The following is a 24,966-nucleotide window of genomic DNA, read 5'->3' as shown; positions in this document are numbered from 1 at the left end:
TGTATTCATGATGAAAAGAGCTTTGAATCTGTCAAACCATCACACCTCCACCACCGTGCTCAACAACATGGACACTAAAGCCAGTGGAAGGTGTCTGCTGTGTTGTTGCAGAGGTTTGTGATTTGTTTGGATCATTGAGACGGTTTCTGTTGGATCTGAAAATGTGACATCCTCATGTTCAAGTTTCTTCTGACTAAACTTCCTCTCCACATTTTATTTTGAGCTGCTTTTTTTATAAACGTCCTGCAGAACTCAAACTTCCCTTCACAGAAATCTTCTGTTCAGAGCTTGTATAAAAAGCCCTTTGAGTTTCCCGTTGAGCTCCTGAGCTGAGCGTCCACAGACTGCTTCAGCCTGACGGCGTGAATCAGAGCCGACGCCCACCTCCCTGACAGGGACTCTTACTCATTTCCTCCTCCTCCTCTGTCTGCAGATGGAGCAACCTCAAACTCCAAAGAGCCTCTCTGTGATTCAGCTGCATCTCTGAGCTGCTCCACAGCTCCCCTCACTGCTGGGGGGTCTGCAGTGGTACGCAGCACAAGCACAAACAGTACGTCCTGTCCTCCTGCGCGGAAGCAGCACTTCTCATCTGCTGGAAGCAGCAGAGCTTTTTATAATCCAGCATCAGTCCTGGATTACGTGATAACCTGCTTCTCCAGAGAGCTTCACGTGCAGCAGAAGCAGAGACTCATAACCACCAGCTCTTACACAGACGCGGTAAGAGACATCTGTTCATAGACATCCTTCCCATAATGCTCTGCTAATTCAGACTAATGACAAGACTCAGATTAAACTTCCCATCCATGAATCAGAAAGAGGGAAGCGAGACCCGCCAGAGCCATGTGACCGAGCCAACGGTTATGTAACATAAGTGAGGCGACTGAGAGGAAGGAGCTCTGCAGCAGCAGCAGCAGCAGCAGCAGCAGTAGTAGCAGCAGACCTGCAGCTGCAGCTATACTCAGTCTGTGTTAACCTCTGCTCTTTCACAGAAAAAAAAAAAAAATCACTCGGATCCTGAAGAATGTGACCAAGAAACGTAGAGGACACTTTGAAAGATCCTTCAGTTTCTGGCTGTTAGCAGCGTCATCATGTCAGCTGCTGGAGCCTGCAGGACGACTTCTGTCGGTCAAACTCTGAAATGCTCTGAGAGGAGGAAACCCCCGACTGAGCAGGACTGAATTTGATTTTTGTCCTTTGTTAGTGTTCAATAAATGTTTATCCTGTTCGGCCCGTGACCTAAGATTTTAGATTTTGCCCCCCCGTGTGACTGAGTTTGATACCCCTGCTTCAGCTCGTGTTGGCATTGAGCTGCTTCTGTTAGTCTGTTCAAATGTTCAGTCAAACCTCTCAAACAGTTAAAGCAGCAGCAGCATCTGCTGCAGGGAGTCAGGACACGAGAACACAGAGGGCCGACCTCCTGAAGGACGCTGCAGATGAAAGAGTCAAAGGATGTTGGTTCTTTTACTGCAGAGCATTTATTCTCCGGTCTGAAAAAGCAAAATGACTCACTCTGGGAGGAGTGTTGTCCGTCATCTTTGAATGTTGAGAAACCTTTGAGAAAGGAAGGAGATCAGAACAGATTCTCCCCATCCTCATCATTCTGCACGAACAAACCTCAGAACAAAGATCTTTAACTGAATTCTAACGTCCTCCTGCTGCAGGATGAATCATTTTAAACAGCCCAAGAAAAGAAAAGAAAACTGACGCCTGCATTTACATCAAAATATTCCACTTATTTCAAGTGAGTGTAAGCAAAAGAACATACAAAATAATTGCAGGATTTAATCCTCATCTGATCCGCCCACATCAAGCTCAGTTTGATTTTCTTTCCTCCTGTATGACAAAAATATGATTCAACAGAAATCTGTGACTCCTGCCGGCGCCGCAGCTGTCCACACCAGAGCAGCCGGCGCCGCTGGTGGATCAGGTACTGACGACACCGAAACATTCAGATCAGAAAGAAAAGTTCTGCTGCAGGACTTCATGTTCTAGGTTTAGTGGCAAAGATGAGGTATCCCGTGTGACCAGGTAATTCTCTTGGCGGCGTGGTTGTCTTCATGCTGATGGAGGCGTGGCTAGGAGGAGGAGGAGTCTCCATGGCGTCCGGCTCAGGATGAGCAGAGCAGTCTGGACCGTAGTCCGGCAGTGGCAGGGAAACGGTTCTGACGTCGTGGACCCTCAGCAGAACCTCCAGGGTGTTGATCTCCTCAAAGCCGTGATCCGTGAGCGCCTCGGCCGTCCTCTGGACCTGCTCGATGCACGGGGAGAAGGAGCAGAGCCGACCTCCTGCAGGAGACCACACGGACACGGATCAGGGCCCGCAGAACCACCACCACTTTAGAAAGAGCTGAATCCACAGCAGACATCAACACAGGAGTTCATGCAGTCACACAGAAGAAGATAATAAAACGAGGACAAACAATGATCATTTCAAACTAACGTAAATCATTCTGATACAGCAGCAACACAAACAGAGAGCTGGAGGAATCAGAGGGGAGACCGAAGAGGATCATTGACAACAGATGATAAGTGAGAGTTCAAAACCCTTTGAAGTGTTTGACCATGTGGTCTGCTGAGTCCACATGAATCCAAACCCAGAGCGGCAGTAGAGTCAGGGTCTCATTTCAAGAAACAGGTTTTGTTGAAACTCTGAGTTTGTGAACTCTGAGTTCAGGAAAACTCCGAGTTTCTGGTTTCAGAAACGGAGATAAAGTGGGTAAAACCAAACCCGTTTCAAGAAGCGGGCTAAGCTGAACTCAGAATCAATCACTATGGCAACTGAGTCTGTTAACATAACCTGGTCTGGAGCAGGTTTTCTTCAGGAAACTTAGAGTTCTCTGAGGTCTCCACCCCTTTTTAAAGTGAAGGATGTTCAAATAGAACTTTCTCATTAACATTTGAGAACATTTACGTCACGTTTCCACCACGCAGAAACCAAAACATCATGTCCATTCATAGAGGATCATGTAGAGAGGAGGCTGATTAATCCAGAGGAAATGTTATTTACGTCGGTAGAGGATTTGGAGGACACGAGTCGACTGACTGCAGTTTCCCAATTCATTTTTATTCGAGTGATGCAGTTTCCAGGGGACACCCTATTTTGTTTAAAAAAATACTGTTTTTGGTTGGAAAAGAAGCATTGAACTGTCAATCTAGTTATGTGCTTTGTTTTCCTCTTCAAAACCCTAAACAACGGAACTTTAAACACTGGAGACGCCTGTCAAAAGATCTACCATGCTACAAGAGACATATCAAATGTTAGCGCTGAGGTTAGCACGGATGCTTTTCAATGCAGATGTTGGGGGTTCACATCCCAGCTATGAAGAACTTTTATTGTGCTAAAAAAATGTCAGTATATAAAATGAAATACTTATTGTAACATATTCCAGGCAGCTACAGTGTTTCTTTTTGCGTGCAGTGATATTTATGGGTGTGTGTACAAAATAACAGTCATTCATGCAATTATGGAGATTACTGGTTAAATTATTGACAGATCAAAAATCATTTCTTACTTAACAAGTGACAGAATGACCTTCCTGACAGCTGTGTTGATCTTCTTCTAGAAAATGTGCTCGTAGTCGCATATGCTTGTAGGAACACATCAATTTCTGTCACCGTGAAGTATGAAGCCCTAAAGGTGTTTGTTCCCGTTGCCATGGTGAATCGTAATGTCTTTGCTCCATTGATCAGGGCTTCTTATGGTTGGGATGCTCACACCTGACTTCAAGCTGATTGAATCAACTCTTTTCAGCTGTTCTGAGACCCAAAACTCTAAGTTTGTGAATTCTGAGTCTGTGAACTCTGAGTGCAGGTTTGAACTCTAAATTTGTTAAACCTGCTTCTTCCAGGGTGAGCAGAGCGGCAACAGTCCAGCTGTTCATGAAGACCATCACTGACAGGTGAAACAGGAGCAAGCCCTCCTGGATGAAAGCCTGCAGCAGACAGCAGCCAGTCTGGAGCAGAGAACTGAGCTGAGGAGCAGCTGCAGGAACAACACAACAAACCACTGGAGACAGCACATCAGAGACCAACAACATAACACAACCTGTAGCTGCTGCTTTGGTCACAAACTTCTCATTCAGTGTCCTGCAGCAAGAAGCAGCAGAGATCACATGAAGAGGACAGAGCTGCAGACAAACACAAACATGCACTGCAGACACTTACTGACTCACATGAGTGTTTTAACACAATCTGACTCCGTCTGCAGACAAGTGTTGCTTGACAAAGACGCCATGATAATCAGCATGTTTACAGCCATGGTTAGATTACTGTGTTTAATGCAGCTCATCTGTAAACGTTTGTGGCGTCTGCAGCCTTACAGAGATTGTGGCTGTTCCTGTTTGACCACACGATGGTCTCTACTTCTAAACTAGGCCACATCATTGACCTTCCACCACCATGCTGGACAGTGAAAACAAAAAGAAGGATTTAGTTTGAACTGTCTGCTGGGTGAGGATGCAGACTGTCACAGAACCAGAACCGAGGAGAGGCTTCATGAGGATGAGGTTCAGCAGCAGCTCGTGTTTGTGCACGTTCATTTCCTCTTCCTTATTGCTGTGCAAACAGCCGTGCCCTATCACGCTGGACTTTGCCCACAAGGCTTTTACTGGTTCTGATGGACCACACCCAGGTCAGTGAACCACCTCACCCTGACTACCGTGAAGTGTTCAGATGAACCAACACTGCTTTAAAGCTCCTGATCGCCACTTTGAACGGTTTATGATAGAAAATGCATCCAAAGGTTAAAGGATCGTCTTTTATGAGGGAAAACCTGATAGGAGATGATATTCAACCAGCTGAGCGAAACACAGCTCATGTGGGGGGTGGGGTGGGTGGGGGGGGCTGCATTCAAGCCTCCATTGTGTCTGGTAAACATAACTGTGGTCTGCAGCATGTTTCAGATAGCAGCTGGAGAGCAGCACCATCACTCTCCACAGAGCAGCAGACAACGGTCTCCAAGCAACCAAGACAAACTCACAGGCAGAGGTCAGGATGGTCACTACACAGGGACACTCCTGCCCCGAACACACCACCGAAAACATCAGCACTCCTCAGCTGAGAGCTCTACATAAATGAAAACACCATAAGTCACAGAGAGGCTCACAGTCCAAAGATTCATGATTACATAACACTGTGTGTGTGTGGTGGGGCGTAAAGATTTAGGGTCCTCCTAAGAGAGGGGATGAACAGAGATCCAGGCTGCAGGCCAGAGACGCTGGAAAATTACAGCTGCACAGAACTCTGTTCTCACTTCTTCATCCGTTGCAGAAAATTGCCTGAAAGGAACGTTTGTTGTAGGAAAATCCTGGAGCCACAGTTTCATAAAAGTCCCTCACATGACGCTCTGAAGTAACAGGCCACACTTCCTTCATTAGGTAACCCAAACGACAGAGAGCCTTAAAGACATTTTAGATTAGCGGTTAGCATAATCTGATTATCAGAAGTCTCATATTTCAGTGCAGCTCAACTATTCTAAACTAGTGGTTCCTCTGCTGGTTAAGAATGTATGCTCACATGTGACCTCAACAGCACCTTCCTGTCAAGATCATGGCTCCGCCTCCTCTGTGGGGCGGATCCTTCGCCGTTTACACCCTTTAAAAATGAGCTGAGCATTCTGGGACAGCGGTGAGAAGGTTTCCTGGTTTTCCAAACATCCAGCTTGAGCAGTGGGAGGAAAGTTGAGTCTTTCCATATGGAGACGTGTTCAGCAGCAATGCCCAGTATGGTCATGGGAGCGCTTCCACACAGGAGATCTGGAAGAACTTTATTTATCCCTGTTTGCGTGTCAGCGCCAACAGCCCACAAAGAAACTGCAGCAGTGGCTCCATAAAAGGGGAGCTGGAGGAGACGCAGGGAGGCCTCCTCCCTCCTCCTCACATTCTTCTTCCCATTATGAATCCAACTAAACTAAAATGAACGTCTGAACTGAAGCCGTTTCTGTAGAAGAGAGTCAGTAGAAACGCTCACAGTCCTAATCATCACTTCATTCTGATCACGGACGCTCAAATTCAACACATTAAGAAATATATAAGTTAGTATATAGTCTTTAGTGTTTCTTAACAGACAGAATTTCCGGCTGCAGTCAGCGAAACCGTGGTGTGGTTCTGGTTGAAGGATGCTTCATTTGGTTGAGTTTGATGCCACTTTCAGAAGGGAAGCAAAGACTGAAGTGGACCAACCCGCTTCCCACAACTTCACTGCTGCATTTCTGTGGTCAAATCAGACGCTCCCAGCATTCCCTCCATCTGCGCCGTCTTTGATTCTGTCTGTAGACCATTCACTCTGAAATGGACTGAAACCAGAGTTCACTACCAGCTGAGCCCAGCCTGTGGTTCCATGACAGACCAGAATTCACTAGTGGAAGGAAACTGTTCTTAATGTGGTTGTGGCTTCAATGTCAGAATTTAGGATGGGGCAAGTGTCATGTGACTCCTGGGATGGAAACACTCCTGGTGTTTACAGAACGCTCACCGTTTAAAGCTCTCATTTGGTTCATCTTGTGTTTTGCATCCTGAAGCTTCACGGTCCACCATAACCTCCATGGTAATTTGAGGTTATCCCAAGCCACTGAACTCTGATGAATCATTAATTCCTGACTGAGCTGTCTGGACATGCTGGTTGTCCCAGAGACATGCGGTTGTGTTGTCTCTGTACCTGAGGACCAACAGGAACCGGGGGGAGCGGCCCTGTGGGAGCAGCGGGAGGTGGAGGGCAGGATTCTTCCAAATGTCTCGACTCTGATGTTGGAGTCACCATCAGGTTTTTTTAGGCCATTAATACAATAAAAGCATCTGAAGAAATCCCTCTGAGATCCTGTTCATGGCAGGGGAAAAAAAAAACAATGAAGTTTGAAAAAGTTTTCAGATTTGTATTTGATCAGTACACTAGAATGTGGGCTGGAAGATGAAAACCATCACACTGAACTGATCCAAACTTATACATGAGGCAAACACAATAGTGCATGTGCATGGAGATGTGTGGAAGTGGATGAGATGAGCAGCTGGAGGTCAAAGAATGAGGAGAAAGTCATACTGCACGAGCCTAAAGGAGGAGCACAGAGACCCCTGCTCGTTCAGTCCTCAATGCTGGAAAAACAAAGTTCAATGACCCACGTTTTCAATGTTTCTGTTCATTTCAGCTCATTTATAAAGCAGCAGCAAAAGTGACAACAGATCGCATCATTTCCAGAGTAATCCTCTGTAAAGAGCTCTATCTGGATCTGCTACATTACATTAACCGGTCCTAATACTTCCAGGGAGTGCTGGCTCAGCAATCACTTTGATGCAAAGACTAATCAATCAATAGTGCTCTGAGAGTGCTGAGGAATGTGTCTGTTCACTAACGCTCCAGAAGTTCTTGTTCCACCACCTTTCAGATCTGAAGGCCGTTTGGATCTACGTAGATCTGCTCTCGATGACACTAACCAATGATGATTTTAGGAGATTCTTGGTGGAAATCTGAGTTTGCTCTTCCTCACATACTCTCTGCTCCTGCGAGACAGATCTCACTAAACATTTTATTAGTGTCTGTCCTGTTTACAGAAGCTGGTGATGCAGACAGGCTGTCTGCGTCTGCGCAGACCAGTCAACATGATGAGAGCCTTCTACAGAATCCAGCCACCACAGCAAAGAGGGCATCATCATGAGGGCAGAGAAGCTTCATCTGCATACACTTCACACATGAGGATTAGAGAGAAATCCTTCATTCCCAACAACAAGATCAGCTGATCCTTCATTATAGTTTACCAAGAAATCTAAGCCCACATTCAGGTTTCACCCTGATCAGCAGCTTTAAATACAGTAGTTTATAAATAACTTTAATAAACTCAAATCTCAGAAATATTTAGTTTCTGAAAAGCAACTAGTGCTGCCACAAACGATTATTTTAATAGTCGACTGATCACCGATTATTTTTTCCGATTAGTCGACTAATCAGGTCATTTGCAAAGTGGATGTAAAACACACATCTTAACCATCATTAGCTTTAAACTAACTCTAAACTAACGCTAAAGCTTATTAACCAGCTAAAATATTAGTTAAATGCCAAATTGGCCCCAAAAACTGAATAAAAAGCCCAAATTAGCCAAACAGCTAGCATGTAGCTGAAGTATTAGATAAATTCCAAAACAGCCTAAAAAAACTTTAATGAATGCCAAAATAATCCCTAAAGCTAGTAGAATTACATAATAACTTTCAACTTTACTACACTCCGAACCATATAATATAAAGGAAGGACTAATCAACCACTAAATTAGTGGTGGACTATTTTAACAGATTAGTCGATTAGTCAACTAATCGTGGCAATATCAAACCAGACGGTGGCTGATGAAGGATTTGAATCCGTTTTCATCACTACACATGTGTCAAAGTCAAGGCCCGGGGGCTGAATCCTGCCCCCAGGGTAATTATATCCGGTCCTCCGGATCATTTCAGATTTTTATTATTAACTGCCTGATCTATCTAGTATATTTGTGACAGGATACATTTTATGAAAATCTTTTTGGGATATTTCTAAGCTTAATTTTTTATATAACATAACGTACAAAAATATGTTCTTTTCTTTTAACATATACTTTATTTCTAACTTGTATAATCTGGACAAAATATATTTTAATGGAGAGTAAAATATTGAAAGTTATTTAAGGTTCAAGCGGATTTATTCTGGAATAAGAATTCCGGTCTGTTTTTTAATTAGATTAATGTTTAAAAAGTTACTTTTATAAAGTTTAAATGTTTTTAAAATGTAGTTATTTCACGTGTTCAGTAGATGCTTGTCCTGTTCGGCCCTCAACCTATTCTGTGGTTTGGATTTTGGCCCCCAGTGTGATTAATGTTGACATCCCTGATCTACTAAAACATCTGTAATGACATCTACTGTGTTTGTGCTTTTAAAGTTAATCTTAGAATTAAAACATAAAATTCCATCTTTGTTCTGTTTAAACCAATGGGTTTTTATTTTATTGGTAAATACAAATTATTAATCAACTGAATGTCATCATAAATCACAAAACTAAAAGCATTTGAACCGACAAATCCATAGTGCAGGAATACAAACCCCAAAGTTAAAGCATTTCCACTAATTAATAATCATTGGTAGTAATGGCAGATAGTTTTTTTCCAAGGCAGATCTGCAGAGCTTCAGTGTGGATCACCGACCAATCATTGAGACCTTCAGGCTAACAATACAACAGACGACAAACTCGTCTGTCTCCAGAGTTTACTGTGGTTGGAGGTGAAGGTAGAAAAACAGAAAAACATGGCTGTGGAGTCTCTTCAGGAGTGCAGCTGCTTCAGCACTCTGCTCTGCACAGCAGTGCTGTCCTCACTGAACTGAACACAACATCCAGCTGACCAATCAGTGAGCAGGGCCACCATCCTGGAGGCTTTGACAGGTGGGTACCAGTGCTCTCAGCCATCACTTCTTCTGCAAACAACTCCTCTTAAAGTCCACCTCCAATGAAAATAGTGTTTTTAAAATGTTCTTGGAGCATTTCTTCATGATTTCATATCTATAATAGATGTAAAATGTAAGATTAATTCCGATTTTCTGAGTATTTCTTTAATCAATTCCTGTTGAATCAGGAGCTGATGAAAACCTGCGATTTAAAAAACGGGTTTGTGACGCAGCAACTGCAACAGGCAAATCAAAGACTCCCTGCATCCACTTACAGACCAATAGATCCATGAACGTCTTTGCTTTCCTCGTCTGAGCTGGAGCCTGGATCTAAACTCACAATATTGCTTACTGGTGTTTGCTACACTAATGTTAGGTTGGCTTTTTGAGCTAGTGAGGTATTATAAGCTAGTCAAATAGTCAAATAGAAAAAAACCCAAAAAACAGAGTTCATACAAGTTATTGACTGTATAAGAGAACTGGACTGAGTGAGTGTGATGTCATCCATAGAAAACTGATTACTTCTGGCTCCAACAAAATGAAGTCAAACCAGTCACTAGTTTTGGGGTTTTTTTTGCCTTTAGGACTCTCCCGTTGGAGCCAGACGTCGTCAGGAAGCAGTCAAGACAGTCAAGAGTAGGGCTGGGCGTCGGTTATAGCTTTAAAAAACGATTCAATTCCATTCACAAGAGCCTGGATCAATTCAATTAAGATTTTTTCGATTCTTTTGATTCTTCAATTCAATTTTAAGTTTACACATTTATACACATTTGTTTAGAAATACATAAATAATCTACTATATGATTTGAATATATTTATATTAATCTGATCCAGTTCTTCTCCTTTGGGCTTTTCCCTTCAGGGGTCGCCACAGCGAATCAGTTTCCTCCATCTAAGCCTGTCTTCAGCATCCTCCACTCTAACACCAGCCACCTTCATGTCTTCATTCACTGCATCCATAAACCTCCTCTTTGGTCTTCCTCTAGACCTCTTTCCTGCAGCTCTAGACTCAGCATCCTTCTACCAATATATTCACTGTCTCTCCTCTGAACATGTCCAAACCATCTCAGTCTGGCCTCTCTGACTTTATCTCCAAAACCTCTAACATGTGCTGTCCCTCTGATGTATTCATTCCTGATCCTATCCATCCTGGTCACTCCCAAAGAGAACCTCAGCATCTTCATCTCTGCTACCTCCAGCTCTGCTTCCTGTCTTTTCTTCAGTCCCACTGTTTCTAGTCCAAACAACATGGCTGGTCTCACCACAGTCTTGTACACCTTTCCTTTCATTTGTGCTGAAACTCTTCTGTCACCCATCACACCTGACACTTTTCTCCACCCATTCCAACCTGCTTGCACTCTCCTCTTCACTTCTTTTCCACACTCTCCATTACTCTGTACTGTTGACCCTAAATACTTAAACTCCTCCCCCTTCTTTATCTCTTCTCCCTGTAACCTCACTCTTCCACTCTGGTTCCTCTCATTCACACACATGTACTCTGTCTTACTGCGGCTAATCTTCATTCCTCTCCTGATCTGATCCAGTTCACATACTGTAAATGTATCAGTGAAATAATGAGATTGTTAATATCATCCAGTGTTACATGGATTCTCTAAAGGAGAAGTTCTAACTAAAATGTTCAGATCATTAACATTGGAAACATTGTTCTGCTTCTCCTGGAGGATGTTTCAGTTTGACCACTAAGTGGAGATCATGCTATAGAAGTACACTTTATTCCAGAAGAAGAAAGAATGAGGACAAAAATTATGTTTTAGACTATAAATAGTTAAATTAAAAATATTTCCTTAAAAGAGTTTGTAAAATTCCTGCCTGTGAGTTTATAAATGTTTATTTAGTCAGTAATATGTGTTTACGTCGACCGAGCGTTAGCCGTCCTATGGAAAATTCCATTAAACTTTAGCATCAAGCTAGCAGACTTTAGCTTTAGGTGCTAAATCGAATATTATTTTTATGAATCCAGATCAATCTGTTAAGCTTAAATCTATTCAGATCAATTAATTGATTTTATTAACCCACCCCCAGTCAAGAGTTTGTTTAAAGGCCAAACAGTGAAGCCTTTTGGCCCCCACCTGCTGTCATTGAGAGATCTGATTGGTCAGTTTATAACTTGAATAGGACATGCACTACTGAAAAAAATTCAATAGAAGTGTAGACCAAGAACATGTTTGGTAAAAGGTATCAGATCAAGAATGGTTATTCTGACCAATAGAATGACTGAGTAACAGCTGTTCTGTTCTCTATTGCAGTCTATGGGATTTTGGCTTCTTTGAGCCAGCAGGTACTTCCTGTTTGGAACGGCAGGGTGGAGGAGTCACTCAGTCCAGTTCTCTTATACAGTTGTGAATCAAAAAACAACTTCCTACAGATGTCTGGAGTAGTGAGGAAGTGGAGATGCAGAGTGCCATGCATGAAAGCAAACCAAATGAAGATGTGAGGAAGAGGATGAGAATTTCCTACCCGTTTGATCAGTTATTGGGACTGTCTGAGTCTGAAAGCCACCCTTGTGGTTGAATGGTGAACTTCTGCTATGGTTTCAAACCAGAGGAAGGGAAATCGTTGCCTTATAGTTGTTAAATGTTTCTGGTACTAGACAGCGGATTAGCCATGGAGGGAAAGAAGTCATTGTTCTGCCAGAAAACCAAGTAACAAACGTGGTGTGTGCAGCGCAGGTCATCATCAAGTCACAAGATGAAACCCTGACTCATTCTAAACCGCAAAGAAAAAGCCCAGCAGCTCAGAGACATTATTCTAGACTGTAGGAAAAGCAGCAGTGAAAATCCATTTCTGTTAGATGCAGCTTTACCCAAATACCTCAAGATGTTGTTGAATTATTGAGGTCAAGTAAATTAGGCATTCTTCCTTCTCTTTACCATGCTTCTTTAGGGCAGCCTTGGCATGTCCGACTGCCTCCCACGGGCTGGGGATGTCCAGGAAGACCGCATCCGCCACCCCAGTCACCCCGAACCCGTCCTTGCACACGTCCTGGTTCCTGACGGTGACCAGATGGCTGACACGGTGCTCGCTGAACTCCTCTGCTGCCTTCTCCGACCGCTGCTTGTGAAACTCCACCGTGTGCAGGTGACCAGTGGGGGCTATGGTGCGCAGGATGGCGTGGGACAGAGAGCCGCTTCCTGTACCTGCAGGTCCATGGAGAGGATGGAACCAGACAAAAGAAAAATACAGGGGAAGGGTTAGTGTGTGCACAAGTCTATGAAGGCTAGGACCTGACTGCATGACCTCTAAAGTGACCTCTGCTTGGTCATACAGGACAGTCAGTGGCCATCTCATCTGGATAGAAACATCTGGACAGCACAAAAGACATTTCTACGTCTCCATCATCACAGAACAACCTCATGAGTCAATCTGAATTTGGTAACTGATCATAAAAAACAGAAAATATGAAACTCTCCTTATAGTCCGTTTAAATTCCTTTTTCATTACAGTTCTCTGGTTTAGGAAAAGTAAAAACATTGAAACACTGAACAGATGTAAATGACTTGACAAGAAAATGTAACTCTAAGACACGTATCAAAGCCAAGGCCCGGGGGCCGAATCCGGCCCTCTGGGTAATTCTATCCGGCCCTCCAGATCATTTTATTGTTATTAATGACTCGATGTTATCTTGATCTCATTTCTAACTTGTATAACTTTGACAAAATATATTTTTATGGAGAGTAAAACGTTGAAAGTTATTTAAGGTTTAAGTTGATTTATTTTGGAGTAATATTCCTGCCTTTTTATATGTTTAAAAGTTACTGTTTTAAAGTTTTAAACATTGAGATCCTGTTAGCTTTCTGGACTATTTTGGCATTTACTACGGTTTTTTCAGGCTACTTTAGAGTTTAATATTTCAGCTACATGCTAGCTGTTATGGCTAACGTAAAGTTTTTTTTAGGCTGATTTGGCATTTAGCTAATATCTTCAGTGTTTTTAGCTTTCAATTTCAACATCTTCAGCAGCCAAATTCATCTTACATCATTCACACTATCATTATCACAGGTAATGCTGTATATCTAGTTCATAATTATGTTAAAAAGTTACCGTTTTAAAAATGTAGTTTTAGAGTGTTCAATAATTGTTTATCCTGTTCAGCCCGCGACCTAAGGTGAGTTTTGGATTTTTGGATTGAGTTTGACACACCCCCTCAAAGAAGTTCAAACTGAACATTTGAAGGAAATAAAAAGACAGATTTAACAGTGTGAGTTCTCCTAAATTGATATTTGACAGCAGAACCAGGACAGATGGTGCTTGTGTCTGAGGAATAAGTGTAAATGCTCTCCTCTATGCTTAGAGAGTGTCTGCAGCTCAGCTGTTCACACTCCCACGCACTCACTCGGCTCAGCTCTTCATCATGCTACATGTGCGGGAGGAAAGCCGTTTTCCTGCTGGAGCCATGAACAAGCTGGGCTGCGTACGCTTGAGAGCCGGGGAAGCGACGGGAAGGAGAAGCAGGATCAGTCATGTGACTTGTGGCAAAAAAAAGTGTCAGGACGACCAGCAGAGCCCATGTTCCACTCAGCCTCTTGTTCTTCTGACGTTATGTCACCGCCGCCTTTGTTGGCGCGGCCACAAAGAGGGCAGTGTTACCCAGCAGCAGCACTCGGACATGTGAAGAACTTCACGGTTGGAGCGGATGGAGGAGAACAGGTTATAAAACAGCAGCAAATGGAAAACTCTGCATGGACAGTGATAGCTGCTGCAGGGTTGAGAATAAACGGATGTCAGCAAGGAAAGAAAAAGTTAAGGACGTTGCATAAGCAGATCTGTAAGAGCAGACGGTCAGGTACACAGCTGCTCTGACTGCTCTGTGTCTGAACAAGCCTTTGGAGAGTAAACGGTTTATTTCAGCAATATTTTAGCAGCACCATGTTCCTACTCTTTGGACTGTGGTGTTTACTCTGCAGGAGGATTCATAGCATGAAAACTATTTGTCAACTTTGACAAATTATCATACTAAAGGAGCTGCATCGATGTGGTTTTATGTGAGATGAAAGCTACGCGCTTCTGTTAAAATGTTCAAGTGTTTACTCGTGTTTGTAGACTGTGGGCTCTCACTACAGTCAAGCCTCTATGCTCTCCTCAGTGAAAGGCTGTGCAGATATAATCAGCAAGCTTCATGAGTGAAATACTGTCATCACTTCCCACTCAAACTGCCTATTATCATTCAGCTGAGAGAAGCCTTCAAAGACCACGGAGATCAAAAGGGTGTTTTTGGTGTCTTTAACATGTTTACTATTGGCCTTTCTCTCATGATGGAGGACAAATATAAAGAAAACTAAGCTCAAATTTGCCTCTCTTAGTATTTATTATCTAAATCTTTGTGAATCTGGTGCAAATGAAGAAATATTGTTGGAAAAAGAGCTTATTTGAAAGGTAGAAAATATGCTGGCAGGCATCAGGCTCCCTGCTCCGCTCCCCTCTGATGCATCCACCTACAAAGAGATCCATGAAAGTCTTTGTTTTTATCATTTAAGCCAGAGGTCTGTAACCTGCAGCTCCAGATCCACATGTGTCTCTTTTATCTCCATGGTGGCTCTTTGCACAAACATAAAATAAATCATGGAGACTGTTGACCCAGCCATGTCGACCGTCAGAGTCAGCAGCTCCTGCTAATGTCTGAATAACCAAAACTAACTAAAGAAAACAAATAAACAAAGCCTGAAAACTAAGACTACCAAGATCCAACCTCAAACTAAAATAACAAAACCCAGCAGAGTAAGACTACTGAGGATTATGAGGGAAAAAGAACAGAAAAATCTAATCAAAGAAAAATAAAATAGCACTTTCTTTAAATAAGGATTACTGTATTGGCATTTATTTAATTTAGATGAGTTAAATGTATAAATTAATGTCTGAGGTTCACATAGATGATAAACTATGTAGGTTTTTACATCCTGTTGACCTGAAGACGTCTTGTTTGTTCAACTCTACCTCCAGAATGAACTGATTTGATGTGCAAAGAGAAACTTTGATAAAAAGTTTGATCTTTATGAGTCAAAAGTTGGCCCTGCGACAGACTGGAGACCTGTCCAGGGTGAACCCCGCCTTCGCCCTTCAGTAGCCGGGTTAGGCTCCGGCACCCCCGCGACCCCAAAAGGGAAAAGTGGCCAAGAAGATGAATGAATGAGTCAAAAGAACATATTATCTTATGCTGCACAACATTGGTTACTAGCTGTCCAGAGCTGCACTGAGATGATCCCATTTGGCACAGAGCGACTTTTATTTTGAAAAGAAGTTATTTGAGCTTCTATCAAATGTTAAAAAGAAAGAAAAAAAAGAGAAAAATCACATTTTGAGAGATGCTAAGTATTTTTTGGTGAGGATCAGAACCACCACAGCAACTCAGCGATAACTGGATCAAACCAGTCAGGTCTGGAATCTATGGTCAGAACAGGAGAAACCAACAATCAAGCTCTCCCACCATCAAATTAACAAGCTGCTCCAAACTCACATTGAAGTGGGTTACTGTTGACAACTGTCTCCATAAAGCAAAGCAACTTTCTGTAACAGAAGACGTGAGATGCTCTGGGATGTAGCTATTGATCTTCTAGATCAGGGGTCCTCAAACTAAGGCCCGCCTTCACTTTTGCCCTGGCCCCAAACACCATCAGACACATACTTTTTTTTCTTAATCTGACCGACAAATCGACTATTAAAATAGTTGACAGCTAATTTAATAGTCGATTAGTTGTTTCTTTATATTATTTGGAGTCAGAGTGGAGTAAAGTTGAACAAAATTGTGAGCGTTCAACACCAAAAATGCCCTTTTTTATATTTGTGTCAGTGAGACTAAAACTTTATTTTTAGTGAAAAATAGTTCCTTGTTTCAGATGTCGACCTCATTTGATTTAATTTTGTTTTACTCCTAGACTCTAATAAAATACAGAGGCTGCATGATTCATTAAAGGTTTAATAAACTATCATCTTTATTGTCTTTATTTGTAGTTAGTTTAAAGCTAATGATGGTTAAGATCTGTGTTTTACCTGCACTTTGCACATGACCCGATTAGTCGAGTAGTCAGAAAAAAAGAATCAGTGATTAGTCGACTATTATAATTGTTCGTGGCAGCACTAATGTTTAGACACACCCTGTGATTGCTACACTTTTTCTGTTAGACTACAAATCAACAGCAGTTATGTGGCCCTCACAGGAAAACGTCTGGGGACCCCTGTTCTAGATAAGGTTGTAACCCACCCGGATCATCATCAGAAGATGCTCTTCAAGTGATGAAGATTCGGTCACAGGTCCAATTAAAGCTTCAGATAAGTTTTGGTCAAGTTAGAAAATGATCTACTGAATATCCAGCTCATAAAGCAAAAGAAGCCTGCAGTTAAGTGTAGTGCTGGCATGAACACAATCACCTGGAATACCTGCTCACTGACAGAAGCTCAGCCTTCCACTAGGGCTGCCTTCTAACCATCAGACTGAACAGAGGAGTCACAGGAGAACATCTGCTTTGCATTTTTATCACAAATGACACAACGGCTAATCTCATTCAATAGTTCAGCAAACACATGCACTTTATAGTTAGGTGTTTGGTTTGAGTGCATTTCTGCAAAAACCGAGTTATTTAATCCCCCTGCAGTCACAGCAGTGTGCTCACACAGCAGCTGTCGTGAGAGCAGAAGGTCATCAACCACTCTGAAGAACTGCTGATCTCACCCAACGCCATAACATAAACCAACCAGACCCAATGACAGTGCTATGAAATCTTATGAAGCACCACGACTGTCAGATCTCTGCCACACTGGTGGAGCTGCAGATGAAGGTCAGACTGAAGGAAAGACAAAGAAATCAACCTCGTTGGATAAAGTTCGAACGTTCAGAAACGCTAGGGCTGCCACAGACGATTATTTTATTAGAGGACAAATCGGGTCATGTGCAAAGTGGATGTAAAACACACATCTTAACCAATTATTAGCTTTAAACTAACTAAAATAAAGAGACAATTAAGATGGTGGCGTATTAAACTAGAAAGTAGTCGTTGAAGATGCTGAGGCTTTATGCTGACAATGGCTGAACAGATTTACTGAAAATACAAACGCTATTTGCAGAATGTTACATTTGCTAAAAACTAGAAATTTAATTAAAGACCTATGAAAGAGCACTGAAGTTGACCTAGATTTCTTAATATTTTGTAGTAAAATTGCTTAAGAATTCCTAATACATGCCAATTTTGCAAAAATATTTAGTGTTGCTTAAATATGAGCTAAACTCCAAATTAGCCCAAAAAAACCTCAGTAGATGTCAAATTAACTATAAAAGCTAGCTTGTTGGTTAAATATTAGCTTAATTAGAAAAGAGCCTAAAAATTCCTCAGTAAACCAAATTAGTCAAAAACATTAGCATGTAGCTAAAATATTAGCTAAACTCTAAATTAGTCCATAAAAACACCAGTAGGTAACAAATTAACCAAAAACGTTAGCATGTTGCTAAAACATTATGTAAATTCCATTTTTTTAAATTACTATAAAAGATGAAAACATAGCCCATGAATATATTTAAATACTTGTTGCTAATCTTGTTGCTAATTGAAAATTGAAGATTTTCTCATTCATTTCCTATGGGGCATATTTTGCTGAATATTTCAAAAACTGAAGTTTATGAATACCAAAACTACAAGCAGTAATGTCCTGAACAAGCTGAACGTTTTGACAACAAGATTGTTTAAAATCACTTAAGTGTGATTGAGTTTTTATTTGCCAACAATGTCTGGAAAAGGAGCAGGAGAATCACTGTAGTGTAAATGTTTACTAAACCTTCACACTATAGTAACACTCATAGGTTTGTTCAACTTTACTTCACTGACTCCATATCACATAAAGTAACAACTGATCGACAATTTTAATAGTCGATAAGTCGTCGATTAGTTGACTAATCGTGTCACCGCTCACACAGATGCCTAGAATCAACTTCCATACATGGCTTCAGCTGGTTTTGCAGCAGATCAGCTTCACTATGTCGACATGTATAGATGGACCTCACTGCCATGCGAGTGCTCATCCAATGTTCTTCACGGAGCAGTTTCACACGAGTGAATTATAAAACATTTGTCAATAGAACAGTCTTAAGCTTTAACCAGGTTCACCATTTGCTGTCTCATTGTTTTGATGACGTTTCTTTAGACGTTTCTGATTGGCTGCAGACTTCAATCCATCCTGTGTGCCATGTCTTCTGTACTGAATGCGTTCAGTAATCTTCAATCTTTGTACTCTGGGCCTTCAAGGAAGGTAGAAAATCGCTATACAAGTAAACGTCATTTACCATTTATGATGCTGAACTCGTTTTTCTATGAACTTTGAGTTTAAACAAATGAGAAAAGTGTGAAAATGTTCAGGTCTGTCTGAGAAAGGTCTATAAAGTGTGCAATGAGGACTTTTACAGTCTTGAAACATCTAACTTTGTAAAGAGTAAAGCAGATTTGGCCTATTGTGGGTTATTTTTAGAAAGGAACTCTTGAGGGATCCCTGCATTCTTCACAGAAAGCAGATTCTTCCTTGTGTGTTACATGTTCACCATTTAACCAAAAAGGCATGGTCAGCCTGCCAAGAACCCAAACAGAACTACACAAAGATGGACAAACGCACTCCAGACTTACCCGACTCACAGACGATGGAACCGGGCTTCAGATCCAGCATCATGGTGATGGTGGCGATGTCGGTGGTGTAGAGAATCTGAGTCCGGTGTGGAAGGGAAACGGTCCACAGCTCTGGTGTCGGGTGAAGAACATAGACCCAGCCACCCTTACTGCAGGTGACCTTCGACCCATAACGCTGGCCAATCAGGTCAGAGGAGTGGCGAATGACTCCATAGCGTGTTTGCGTTTGGGCGCCATGCTGCACTTTGACAGGCATCACGGAGTTGTGGCCCAGGTAAATGATGGCAACGTCCGAGTCTTGAATACATTCTGAATATTCCACAAAACTCATGGCGAGCGCACCACTCTGAAAAGAGACAGAAAGCTAATGAGCAAACACCCAAAGAGCTGTATGGGGCTAAATCAGGATTAGATTAAAGTGAATGAAAAAACAGATCGAAACGTTGAAGAATAGACATTGTAACTGAAAAAAGAAATTGAAATTTTGAAGACGAGACATTGTAAATTTAAAAAAAAAAAAGATAATTTACATTTTCTTTGAAAAAAAAAATATTGAAAACGAAATAAACATTGAAAATTTGAAAGAATGAGGACTGTATACTAATCCAGAATCAGCAGCCATGAGTACATCATTAGGCACTTTTAGGAGAGCAGATTCAGTGGAATGGCTCTTTTTAAAACCAGATCGGAAGGCATCACAAATATTGTTTTGATCGGAAAAATTAATTTGTTTTTCTGTAACAATCTTTTCCAAAATTTTACTGATGAAAGGAAGTTTTGAAATTGGTTGAAAATTATTAGGGTCTGAAGGATCAAGACTGGGCTTTTTTTAAGAACTGGATTTATCATTGCATATTTCATGAAGGAAGGTACAGATCCTGATTTCAAAGAAAATGTATGAGATCAACAACAGTTGAGCCAATACTGTGAAACACTTTGACCAAGACTGTGAAGACCGAGGGCACAATGAGGGCTGAAAGCTGGTTGGAGGAGGGATCTTTGGTTCAAATCCTCAGCCGGGTTCTTTCAGTGTGGGGCTCCTCCTCATTTTTAGGCCAGCTTCCAAAGGACATGTTAAAACAAAATTGTTTTGTGAAATAGATTTTGTCATCTGAAAAAAAATCAATTAAAGTGAGAAATGAGATTTGGTGTGAAAAAAAAAATGGAGATTTCATTTTTGGCCACATTACCCAGCCCTGTCAGAACGTCACAACATTGAGAAGAGACAGTTTCTACCAAAAACCTAAGAGTTTGTGGTGTCATTTTCTTTTAGAAGATCTTCCTGATTTTGATGAAGATCACGAAGAGCATCATCTGAGGTGATAAACTCTTGGAGATCCAGGATAAACCGGTACATATTGTGCAGATCAGGCTTTGGTAATATTACAGTTCGAAGTGGCTTTGCTGATTTGCATCATGTCCCAGTGGGTGATTTTTGACCTTTTTGGCTTTCCATACCGTACGGTTCTAATGAAGACCAACGGTCGCCGTTACTGTCAGAAACCGTTCAAGTGTGAAGAGCTGGAGAGACTTGTGGTTAAGAAAAGCGACAACTATGTCAGACAACGTGGGAAATATGTGAGTAAATCTCAGAATTCATCACATCTCTGATTATTATAAACGATGTTTAATTATGCTTAATATATCCTTCTCCATTTTTAATTTTCTACTTATCCTAATTATTTTCCCGCTCATAGTTCTGGCAGCAGCGGGGTTTTCCTACAGAACAGTCTTTTTTGGGGGTAATGAAGGTCTACATGCGGGAGGTCGCGGTGGAGAAAGCCGGTTCCTTCAGGTTGGTTAGCCGCGTGCTAACGCTAGCCGAGTCGCTCCTCCGCCGTTACGGACGTTTCCTCCGGGAGAAACTCCGGAGCCGTTGGAGACAGAAGGCCGCTTACCTGCTGCGGGTTCCGAGTTACCAACGACCGGGATCCTTTCACGACGAACTCTGCGGTGCGGGCTAGCGTACGGCGGCTCACTCACAGACCGCACACGCGGGCTTGTTTTCACCGGAAAGGGAGGAACTCCGGACCGGAAGAAGGAGATTTTTTAAAGATGGAGATCATGCGCCGCTCAAGGACTGTCAAAACCATTGTCCTAGTTATAGACACATATATCTTCATTTTATGGTCCCAATAGTCTCAACTTTTCCAAATGAACCGTTTTCGGTTGAATTTCGCACATATGTGCATCTTATTTCATTCCTTTAAAAAAGAGGGGACTTATTATTTTTATTTTATTTTATCATTTCTTAAGAAATAGAGGGGGGTTATTTTATTGTATTTTATTTATTCGTATAACTGCGCTCCGTCTGCGCTGCGCGTCGGTAGACCGGAGAGAATCTGGAGCCGAACCCGCTCGTCCAATAGAATGAATGGAGTCCCGGCCGCGTCCAATGGGAGCGCAGACGGTCCGGTATAAAGCCGCTCCTCCGGCTGTCTGCGCGGCTGGAGAGCTGTCGGGACGTCGCTGCGGAGTCTGGGTCTGCACGGTTGGAAAGATAGGGATTTTTGTATCATCCCCTGATAACGGTAGTAATAGAACACAACAGGTAGGAGCTTGATGGATCCCATTAGATTTGTGCAAATCAACTCGGAATTAATTGATTAATTATATTGGAATGATTAGTTACATTCAAAGACGAGATGTATCGAAATATTGGTATTTAAACGATGTGCTAATATTTGAATCTGCATGACCTTGCCTATAGAATCGACGTGAATTATCTTTGGCCGCGAGACCGTTAACGTTTCCGCTCCTCTCCCCCTCCCCCCTCCCCGTCCGTTCAGGGAGCAGCGATGCCTTTCGGTAACACGCACAACCAGATGAAAATGAACTACTCCTCGGATCAGGAGTATCCGGACCTCAGTAAACACAACAATCACATGGCCAAGATCCTGACTCCTGCCATGTACGAGCGCCTGAGGAGCAAGCAGACCCCCAGCGGCTTCACCTTGGATGACGTCATCCAGACCGGGGTGGATAACCCAGGTAAACAAAGGGGACCTGCCATCTGCTGAGCCCCGCGAGCGCCCGCCTCCACCCGGCGCGGCTTTCTACACCGCGATCTCAGGGGGATAATCTGACCCCCCGCGCGGGGGGATTACTGCGGCGCGCGGCCTCCACCAGGCTGCGGTACACGGTCATCGCTGCAGACGCAGCATCCACAGTCACGTGGTCAGCTGTCAGGGAGCTGGAGGCGCGTGCAGGTGTAGACCTGACCGCGCAGATGTGTTTGTGTTTAGCTGTGAGGAGATGTTCCGGCTCAGGCTGAAGGAGTGGTCAGCTGAGGAAGAGTTCCCAGATCTCAGTCAGCACAACAACCTCATGGCCAAGCACTTAACCCTGGACATGTACAGCCAGCTGAGGGAGAGGGTGACACCTAGAGGTTTCACCCTGAACCAAGTCATTCAGCCAGGGGTTGATAATCCTGGTACAGTAGAGAGCAGATGCAGCACTTTGTTTGTGCTCATCACCTCAGGAACCCTCCTGACCTCAGGCTTTGTGTCCAGGCCATCCCTTCATCATGACGGTGGGCTGTGTCGCTGGAGACGAGGAGACGTACGAAGTCTTCAAGGAGCTCCTGGACCCCGTGATCGAGGACAGACATGGAGGATACAAACCCGCAGACAAGCACAAGACGGACCTGAACCCAGACAACCTGAAGGTACCGCGCCTCTGCCTGCACGTGGGGGATTATGAAAGGAGGGCTGAGTTTAACGCTGCTGTCCTTTCTAAGGGTGGGGACGACCTTGACCCCAATTATGTGCTGAGCTCCAGAGTGCGAACAGGCCGCAGCATCCGGGGCTTCTGCCTGCCCCCCCACTGCAGCCGAGGAGAGAGGCGCATGGTGGAGAAGCTCTCCAATGAAGGTGAACGGAACAGGAACTCTGCATGATGTTTGGATTGATCTGCACCTCAGGTGTTGGAGCTGAGGAGGAACACAATGTTCTGAGAACAAAGAGCTGTCGGTTTTAGATGATATGTGGGAGCAGCAGTTCTGAGCCCAGGTCTGAAGGAAATGACTGTTTTTAAGGTTCTAATTTAAATCAGCAAGGGTGTTCAATAGATTTCAATGAAGGTCAGGTGGAAATGGCTCGAGGAAAACTGTCACTGACATTATCCAGGACTGGGATAAAAGACCAGACTTGGCAGCTTTTACATCAGGGGTCCCCAAACGTGTTCTTGTGAGGGCCACGTAACTGTTTTCTTCTCTGATGGGGAGGGCAGGTCGGTTTGTAGACTAACAGGAAAAAGTCTAACAATCACAGCCTAAACAGAAACATTTATGGTTTTCCAGAAAGCCACACATGGCCACATTTAAAATGATTCATTTCTGTAATCTTCAGATAAAACATTTTAAAAACTAGATGTATAGCTTTACCTGGGGTGGATTAATAGCTGAAGATGCTTAAATTGATAGCTAAAAACACTGAAGCTGAAAATGCTAAAGTTGATGGCAGCTAAAATAATAGTGAAGTGCCAAATTGGCTAAATTCTAAAATGGCCAAAACAGCTAACAGGTAGCTAAAATATTATCTAAACAAGTTAGCATGTAGCTGAAATATTAGCTAAACAAATTGACCTAAACAGCTAGTATGTAGCTGAAATATTAGCGAAATGCCAAATTAGCCTTAAAAAAATGGAAAAATGTCTAATTTAACCAAAACAGTTGGGGGGGGGGGTGTGGAGGAGGGGCGGATCTGGCCCACGGGCCGTAGTCTGGGGACCCCTGCATTACAGAACAGCTCTCAGAGGATGTGGTGATGTCACCTCCTTGATGCTGTAGAAACTGTTTCTCCTGAACTTCATGAGTCTGTCCCTCTTTGGGGTGGGAGGGGCTTGAGTCTTTGTACTGCTTGCATTCTGACGTCTCCTCATGACCTCACCCCCCCAGCTTTGGACTCTCTGACCGGAGATTTGAAGGGGAAATATTACGCCCTGAAGAACATGACGGACGCTGAACAGCAGCAGCTCATCGACGACCACTTCCTGTTTGACAAGCCGGTGTCCCCCCTGCTGCTGGCCTCAGGAATGGCCCGTGACTGGCCCGATGCCAGAGGCATCTGGTAGGTCCTCCGTCAGACGCTGTGCTTTCCTGCTGACATTTTGCTGAAGCTAACTGATTGTCTTTTTTTATCTAGGCATAATGACAACAAGACCTTCCTGGTGTGGGTGAACGAGGAGGACCACCTGCGTGTCATCTCCATGCAGAAAGGAGGCAACATGAAGGAGGTGTTCAACCGCTTTTGCACTGGACTCACAAAGGTTGGTAGCAACGTTGGGATCTTTAGAAATGTTTCATTGATGGAGGTGTGCAACAGTCTGTCCAAACCTGCAACTGTTCTCAGATCGAGAGCCTGTTCAAGGAGAAGGGCCATGAGTTCATGTGGAACGAGCACCTGGGTTACGTCCTCACCTGTCCGTCCAACCTGGGCACTGGCCTGCGTGCCGGCGTGCACATGAAGCTGCCCAACATGAGCAAGCACGCCAAGTTTGAGGAGGTCCTCAAGAGACTGCGGCTCCAGAAACGTGGAACAGGTGGGAGGTTTTGTTCCAGCATCATCTCTCTCCTCTGAACAAGTGCTGAGGGTCTCCTGTGCTGGCAGGTGGCGTGGACACCGCTGCTGTCGGGGGAGTGTTCGACATTTCCAACGCCGACCGACTGGGCTTCTCAGAGGTGGAGCTGGTGCAGATGGTGGTTGATGGAGTCAAGCTGCTGACGGAGATGGAGAAGAGGCTGGAAAAGGGCCAGTCCATAGATGACCTGATGCCTGCCCAGAAGTGAAGTGCTCCCCGCCCACTCGCCCCTCTCACCCTGCTCACCCCTTTGTCTCCCTGTGGAACACTCTCCTGGAACGCACTCTTTCACTTTAGAGCTGTGTATTTAAGATGAACCCCTTTCTGTAATGTTAAGATCTGAGATGAAATAAATGTTCTGGTTGAAATTGCA

At 43.3% G+C, this 24,966-nt stretch overlaps 2 protein-coding genes across 4 annotated transcripts; one reads left to right on the top strand and one right to left on the bottom strand.

Annotated features, from left to right (window-relative positions):
* Positions 1-1,455: 1,455 nt before the first annotated feature.
* On the bottom strand, positions 1,456-21,218 carry trmt61a (tRNA methyltransferase 61A). Its single transcript, XM_024265680.2, has 4 exons — positions 20,912-21,218; positions 19,014-19,359; positions 12,285-12,551; positions 1,456-2,286 (listed from the first exon to the last, which is right to left on the bottom strand). Exons 2-4 carry the CDS (start codon positions 19,342-19,344, stop codon positions 1,982-1,984), a joined length of 903 nt encoding a protein of 300 aa, XP_024121448.1. The 5' UTR covers positions 19,345-19,359; positions 20,912-21,218; the 3' UTR covers positions 1,456-1,981.
* Positions 20,490-24,966, top strand: LOC112140947 (creatine kinase, testis isozyme). Of its 3 annotated transcripts, none has more exons than XM_024264968.2 (8): positions 20,490-20,591; positions 22,259-22,446; positions 22,526-22,680; positions 22,753-22,885; positions 23,911-24,082; positions 24,158-24,281; positions 24,365-24,554; positions 24,623-24,966. In XM_024264968.2, the coding sequence occupies exons 1-8, from the start codon at positions 20,569-20,571 to the stop codon at positions 24,799-24,801; spliced, it is 1,164 nt and encodes a 387-aa protein (XP_024120736.1). In that variant the 5' UTR covers positions 20,490-20,568; the 3' UTR covers positions 24,802-24,966. The 3 variants fall into 3 exon arrangements, with proteins under 3 accessions (XP_024120736.1, XP_024120090.1, XP_036065726.1); XM_024264322.1 differs by lacking the exons at positions 20,490-20,591; positions 22,259-22,446 and adding exons at positions 21,373-21,564; positions 21,803-22,004; XM_036209833.1 differs by lacking the exons at positions 20,490-20,591; positions 22,259-22,446 and adding exons at positions 21,373-21,564; positions 21,803-22,004 and having other exon boundaries at positions 22,526-22,885.

Source organism: Oryzias melastigma, linkage group LG22 (assembly GCF_002922805.2).
Source record: "Oryzias melastigma strain HK-1 linkage group LG22, ASM292280v2, whole genome shotgun sequence".
Classification (NCBI taxonomy): Eukaryota; Metazoa; Chordata; class Actinopteri; order Beloniformes; family Adrianichthyidae; genus Oryzias; species Oryzias melastigma.
This window is presented reverse-complemented; position numbering and strand designations above follow the sequence as displayed.